The sequence below is a fragment of the Pinus tabuliformis genome, chromosome X, assembly GCF_031772625.1.
Source record: "Pinus tabuliformis cultivar Carrire ecotype Pingquan chromosome X, CPIR1, whole genome shotgun sequence".
NCBI lineage: Eukaryota > Viridiplantae > Streptophyta > Pinopsida > Pinales > Pinaceae > Pinus > Pinus tabuliformis.
Genome location: NC_142308.1, coordinates 1,712,273,245 through 1,712,280,578, shown reverse-complemented (window position 1 = coordinate 1,712,280,578; position 7,334 = coordinate 1,712,273,245). Strand labels below are relative to the sequence as shown.

Here is a 7,334-nt window from a genome sequence, read left to right as displayed (position 1 = left end):
ACTTCTCAAAAGCGTCTTTCGACATAATAGAGTAATCTTTTAACTGGAGAGTAAAGAATATATATTATGTTGCATCTGTATGTTCACCCTATAAATTAAGAAAGGATGCTCTCAACTTCCATGTTATGCTATATATGTATGTCCAGCCTAGAAATTTAGAAGGGAGAGAACAAGTAAATATCTAACAAGTGGCTGATAGGCATGAAAAGGCATTGTACAGTTCATTGACCTTTAGTTCCTAAAATGATTAAATGAAAGTAATGCTTCTATAAAAACAAGGATTTTAAGAGTTGTTAACAAAGGAAAAGCAAGAAAAACTTGGATTGAGTCAGGTATTTCTGCGATTATAAGAAAAGAGAGTTGAATTCAGAGTCCATTGCGTCTTAGCATTGAGAAAAATGGGCAACTAATCTTATAAACGTGGAAATGAGAGAAACGATGCATGAATTTCAAGAACTTCCAAAAGGTATGTTTAGGAAAATTGATAAAACATAGTGAACATATTTGAAGGTTTTTTTTCAAAAGCAACATTTTCAAGTGGTTCAATTTCCATCGTCCACACATTCAACAGTAAAAATACAAGTTAGAAATAGATGAATGATTTTGCACCTCAGGATAGGCAAGATCAATTACGTGGATTTTAACCTGGCATATGAACTACACTAAAACGTCTATCATCTCAGGATACAGTCAAATTTTATATATTCCAGGACATGCAAAGCATATTTCAGAACAAACTGAATAATCATCACTTTGCAAGTCGCAATATACAAGATAATATAGCAAGATCCTAAACTGGAACTCAAGTGTAAAAGGGTGCATTTCTAGAATCTCAGCCTCTACCATCTGGCCGCATGATAAAAACATAAATGCACTTTAGAAACACCACAAACTACCAGAAATGCTACCCCTGAATTAATATTGCTGAATGTTACAATGAATTCAAAACTTACACTCGGACAAAAAATAGTGCATCTTTTAGAAATACGCAAGCTTGAATAGGAATTTGGGCTAGGCAAAATCAATTGCCCATATATGCCTTGTGGAGAACTTATCAATACCTCCGTCACATTGTATGAAGGTCGCCTTTTTTTAACTTGAAATTCAGACGGAAGTAAACTAATTTTCCTTTCCAAGTATCATTGCAGAGGCCGGACTCAATATTGTAGCCAGACTCAATATTGTGCGATAATAATAATAAATTAGCGCTCCTAAATATCTGTGGAAGTTAATATTCGACCTTCTTTTCTGCCCAATAACCGCTCCCGGTGTTTTGTCCTTTCCAATATATTGTTCTTGATCCTGCCAATCGTTTCGAACCTCCCATGACGTGAACTCTGGTCAGATTTAACTTGTTCTGTTTGCTGACTATCTTGTTGAACCCCAAAATTTGCCACTGAATCTAATCGTGGAACGATTTTGATCGGATGAGCTTCAGTATTAAAAACCCACTGATCAAGAGGAATAACAGATGGTGGTGAGAAGAGAAGGTACAAGTATTTCAACGTTTCGGCAAGAAAAAAGCTTTGCATCATATCATCCTTTTCACCGCTATTCACCTGCATAACAAAGCCAGTAAAAACATCAATAACTAAACATTTTAATAGCAGACAATTTCAAGTGATAAGGATCAAGCCAGACCAAAACAATAGAAGATCTATTTGAGACTCGGCCTCATAATGCACTAAGTTTGTTATTAATGATCAAAGATATCTGCAGGTAGACTGATTATTGACGTTGAGATGTCAGAGTTGTTCCGCGTGAAAATTGGTCACAGACGACCGGAAAGTACTTCACCCATCTTCAAGAAAATTGGTTGATGGAAATCACGCAACAATAATTGTTTGGTTTAGGACAAGAACGCTAAAGTTCAATTTTAATGGAATTGCTCGTGGTTGTTAGTTAAATGTGTTTATATATTTATAGTTTGATCTTAAGTTAATCATTATATATTTTTCCTTATGTTTTGCTACTACTTTCTGGGTGGAACTATTGGCTTGTATGGCCCATTTTAGTAGCAGGTTTTGCTTTGGTGATTTTGGGTCCAGGAACTTCTAGAATCTATTCGAGGCATAAAATGCAATTTTGGGGATCAAAACTTTGTGAACAATGTTCCCAACCTATTGATGTTCTTGATGTTCTTCCACATCAAGAGAATTTCAACTTCACTAAAATCACCTCAATTGAAGTTCTTATGAGGAAGTTATGCCTCCTGCAATTTAACCTACCTTGTTGACCACCATGGTACCAAGTGGATGCCACATCAATTCTCATTACTTGTGGAACTAGCGACATGTGGACTTTGAAAAAAATTCCACAAGCTACAAAACCTTGACCCTAATTGGGAGTTAGAAAGATTTAAAAATCCTAAACCCTAGATGGCTATCGAGACATTGTAATAAACTAGCCTGCTAGAAAAGGAAAAGGTTCTATTCTAAATGAATTGATTATTCTTCCATAATGCAGCAAATCAAGGAGCCCACGGGGTTTTGGATTGACGGTGAATGGGTGCCTTGTTAAGGCACTCCTTGTGATAGGTCACTGGTTCAAATACCCCGTGGGTACTTAGATTAGTCTTAACTTAGAAAAAAAAAAATGCAGCAAATCAAGGAAATAGAATATTGAAATTTAAAGCAGAACAAAGTCCATAGAAACCCTATGACAATTCCTAGTTAGTTTACCTTTCTTTGTACTCGTTAGCCTTCATATAGGCCATAGTGCCCATGACAACTCCATAGTGAGTTCACCTTTCCCTATATTTGCTCAAGTGAAAGTGCTCTAACAGGAAGAGCTGGGGAAAGAGAGCAAGGATAAGGTTGAAAGTACACATGCAAGTACAGATCCACGTGGGAAACAACTTGGAGGTATGGATGCACATGGCATTGGTACAGGTGTGTAGGAGAAGGATATAAGTGTGCAGAGCAGAGGTATGGTTGTTTAGGGAGGCAGCAAGGCATGTTTCCTAGTAGCTACAAGGAAATTTATAGAGTACAAACAAGTAAACTTTGAAGGACACAGGTATAGTGGGTTTACCAAGGGTGGCAAGTATGGTCAATGTCAAAAATGGTATGAATGACTTTCCAGCTCAATGGGGTTCAAGCTTGGCAGAATCAAGCCAATGGGTAGGCCTTTACATTCAGTGGATAGTCTGGGAGATTTAATAGTGCGGCATAGTCTCGTTTTTAGGTAGAAAGGTTTTAAGGGCAGGAACAACGTTTACTAGAGGCTTAGGAAATACATGGAGCAATCTCCTTTGAAATACATTGTTCTTAGAGGTTCTAATAGTAATGGCTGGGTCCAAACTAGAGTTTAATCTTTGAATCCTAAATTTACAGATAATGTTTCAATCTACAGTAGTAAAGGGGGTAGTGACCATCCCTGCCTTTGTCAAGAAATGTGGACGTCGTGAAAGAAAAGATGGTGGGCTTGAGGCAGGATTCAGATCATGTGGTCAACTACATGCCATTTGATGAGCCATTGTGTATTGAAGGTGTTCCACTTGCACCAAATCTAGGGTTTGACACGCCCATTGTCAAGTCAACATTGGTAGTTGTTGGTGAGTCCGTGAAGCTAGAGGAGAGTCAGACTATATTCCCTTGAACAAGCCGAAGTAGCCATCAGTGAAGCTGAAAAGTGAGGGGAAGGAGATCCTTTCTCAGCCCTCAATTAGTAATGAAAACAAGTTTTTGCCAAACCTTGAGGATTTTAATGATTTCAAGGAGCATGTATATTTAGAGACTAGGTGAGTGATTCTCTTCTCTTACAACAAAAGCAAATGAAGGGACTTTTACGAATTGGTGACTATTGAATTTGGAGAACAATGAGATTTCCTTGAATTCTTATTGGGGATTGGGTTCAAAGTATGTTTTCCTTTGTTTAAGCAATGTCATAGCTCATAATGTGCTACACTTCAAAATTTGGAATAGCATTGGTAATCTTGCTTATGTTTAGCCTTGGAAGGCAAATGTTAGGGTCCTACCCTAACCTTCCTGATTTAGGCTTCCTAGGAGTTCATCAATTGATGTAGTGGATAGTTATTTAATCTAAAATGGTCCTCTTTGTTAAATAGGGCCCCCTAGGTAGATGGTACTAATTAATGATGGGACCACAAGTAGTTAAGGTTTCACCAATGAAAATCTATTTAAAGAACTAGGAGGCTATGGAATGTTTTGTTAAGTATCGTTGTATTTGAAACTTTGCTTTCTTTCTTTCTTCTAATTACCATAATACAAGGCTATATTTCCCACACTTCATCCTATTCATCTCTTATATCTAGTTTTTTGCATTTATAATTTCTACATACCTAGTTTCAAATATAGGTGTTAAAGAACACTAAAAGTGGCAGAAAAGATCTTTCCTAAACCAACACGACTCTAGTTAGTAGAATTTTTAAGGCTAGCGATATTGTAATATCCCTCTTAGAGAGCTTACCCTTGTAATGAAATTCTGAGTTAGGGTTTCAGCAAACACATGAAAAATTTATATTTTATAGTGTTGTAGCACCGTGATGATCTTTTATTTGTGTGCACTAGTATTATAGTAAAGAACTCAAGCAACATTTGATTCCACAAGCAACCACTATACAATTAGAGCCAATTTGACAAGCAATTAGCAAACTTACTATTCTTCACATACAGTATAGAGATCCACAATTTCCCAATAGGAATATCAACACAAAATTAGTTTTCTTAGGCATACAAACTGTGTCCTAGCCTTAGATTTACTAATGTTTCTTTAATGCTTAGATGTGCTAATGGAACAACTAAGCGTTTGTAACCCTAAAGCTCATTGCGACTGAATGGCACACTTGGTATCAATTTGCCGGTCATTAAGGTTTTTGACCCAGTGAGTCGGACATCCTCCATGCATTGTTTAAGCCCAAGACCACCCTGTTTCAAGAGGCAGCACCCTAATAGCCCTATCTCGGCTTTATATCAACCCATTGCCACAAAGTACCTAGCCTCTGTGTTGCTACAATATTCGGCCTTCAACAACCTTATGCCCCTGATTCGACCTCATGCTAATTTAAAACCACAAAGAAAATAGAATCCATCTTGTTAATATTCTTAAGACCCTAAACTTGGTCACCTCAACAAAGAAATATGAAAACAAAGATTGGCTAGGGTGGAATCTTTCACCATTGAAACCAATCAGAAATCAAGGGTCTTAAAACCCTTTCTAGTCAAAGAGCCTCAACCCCACAATCAAGAAGAAAGATAATCCATGATGATCATAATGACTCCCCTCCCTTCCTTGTATAGTTTCTCCTTGGGGATTTTCCCTCCTAAATTCAAATTTGAGTGACTTGCAAAATTCCCTCCATTTTCCCCAATTTAATTTTATTATCTAATGTTACCTAAGTAACATTAAATAATAAATCTCCCCTTTGAAATGACTATAGCCCATGGGGTTAAATAGGCTACTATGTCCTTCCTTGGGAAATTAACATGAAGAGGACATTACAGATATGTTACAACATCTGCAAATAACATAAACATGTCGTTTGACAATTAAACCTCCAATCAAGAAGAATACAAACAAAAAATTCAAGTTGTGTCACTTGGTTTGAAACACTTGTAACCTCTATAGACCCCTACAAATAGCATTGCATCAAACAACACTTATATATAGGATTGTCTTCCACATGCCCTAGGCTATACTGGAAGCCTTTTACATGCACCTAAAACCAACCCTACATAAACGTATGGTTGTCCAATTAATATAGTACATCGAGAATAACACTCATGGAGATCACTCTTGCATACTGTTATGCCACCAAAATGGGTAACCCCTAGGGGTTTGATGAAGATAATATACCATCTCCTCCACCATCTGCATTGGCCATTACACCTCTCACCATTTGACATTCCTCTTGAATCACAATGGGTTGCTACTCAACCAGTTCCCAGCTTTAGCCTTAGTCCAGTGGGACCTCCCCCAAGGCCTTAAGGTTATATGAGGGGCACTACTTAGGAGGCCTAGATTGAAATAGCATGTTCATTACCCATTACCATAACTTTTTCCATATCATATCATTAGCCCTTGATACCATATCCATTCTTAGAGTTCGAACTATCATTGGTTCATTGGGATTTTGGCACTCTCCTATCCACATCCTTGAGTGGAGCGAAAACTTTAGCATGGAGTTCAATGCAACTAAAATATTGGAAAAGCATAACATGGCCACAATGAAAGAAAAAGAAAATCAAAAGGGAGAAGATCGTTGAAACATAAGTAAGCATGTGAGCAAAAGCCTATCATGAGCTCTACCCTCCTCATCAGCCATCACCTAGTTCCTGAGCACTTGATGCTCCATCTCATTAAAAGAAATCCTTGCATGTTCCAACCCTAATGAGCAATAAAATGCCTCATCTTAAGGGGTAAATTGAATTTTATATCACAAAGAGCAAGCTTTGATCCTTGAGCTAAGCACCCAAATATAAAGCATTATCAAAAAGAAGTAAAAGACGTACCAAAGTGGTGAAAAAAGCAAGCTAAGCAAGGTAACTCATGCATCCACAATTGCAAACAACACAAGATGGAATTACATCTATACACTCAAGATGTGGACACCCATTAGTTGGTCCCCTAACCATGGGACTTGGCCATCAAGTTCTTCCCTTCCATTACCACCCACTTACACCAACAACTATTGATTGAAGGGTTAACCTTGGAAATGCCACCTCCCCTTGGGCGCTAGAAGCACCTAATAGGGTTCACTACTTAGCCACTCCTACAAAGATAGGGAACACCTTTACAGGACTTGGTCTAGTTAGATATTTGAAGGTGATCCTGGTTGGAAGTATTGATATGCCCTCAACACTTAAGTATGGTTCACTTAGATGCATTTCTAATATTAGTCTCTAATCAATGGTTGCTTTCGCCTAAGTTGAGTTGGTTTTTCCAAGTGGTCCAGAGCAATAGAGGCCTTGAGGGAACCCTACTCCACATGATGCCCTACTCCACATGAGATGACTGAAATAGGTCTTCGATTTGGAGATAGGTTGGAGGGAGCCTCAAATTTACTGCCTTGGAAAGATAGGGTCACCTTGGTTCTCAAGGAAAACAATCTATGGGAGATTGCTGAGAAGTGGTCCCAAAGCAAACAAATGCCCAAGAGAAGGCCGCTCTATCAAAGGGGGAAATAACAGCAAAAAGGGTACTCTTAGATGCAATGAAGGGCTATTTGATCCCTCACTTGTCCAAGGAGCCATCCAAGGAGATATTTGATGCTTTGGTGGCTTTATACCATTAAAGGGAAAAGTGTTGAGGTATATGCATTGGTCTACGCAGATAACCAAACCTGACTTGGTGACAAGTTTCTTAATGAAGAT

General features: G+C 38.1%; 1 protein-coding gene across 1 annotated transcript in view; it reads right to left on the bottom strand.

Moving 5' to 3' along the window:
* Nucleotides 1-677: 677 nt before the first annotated feature.
* LOC149146593 (mannosyl-oligosaccharide 1,2-alpha-mannosidase MNS1-like) overlaps nt 678-7,334 on the bottom strand; it is a 185,754-nt gene continuing 179,097 nt past the window's right edge. Inside the window, exon 14 of the mRNA XM_089450085.1 lies at nt 678-1,559. Coding sequence (XP_089306211.1) covers nt 1,212-1,559 — 348 coding nt within the window. The 3' untranslated portion in view covers nt 678-1,211. The remainder of the gene's footprint in view (nt 1,560-7,334) is intronic.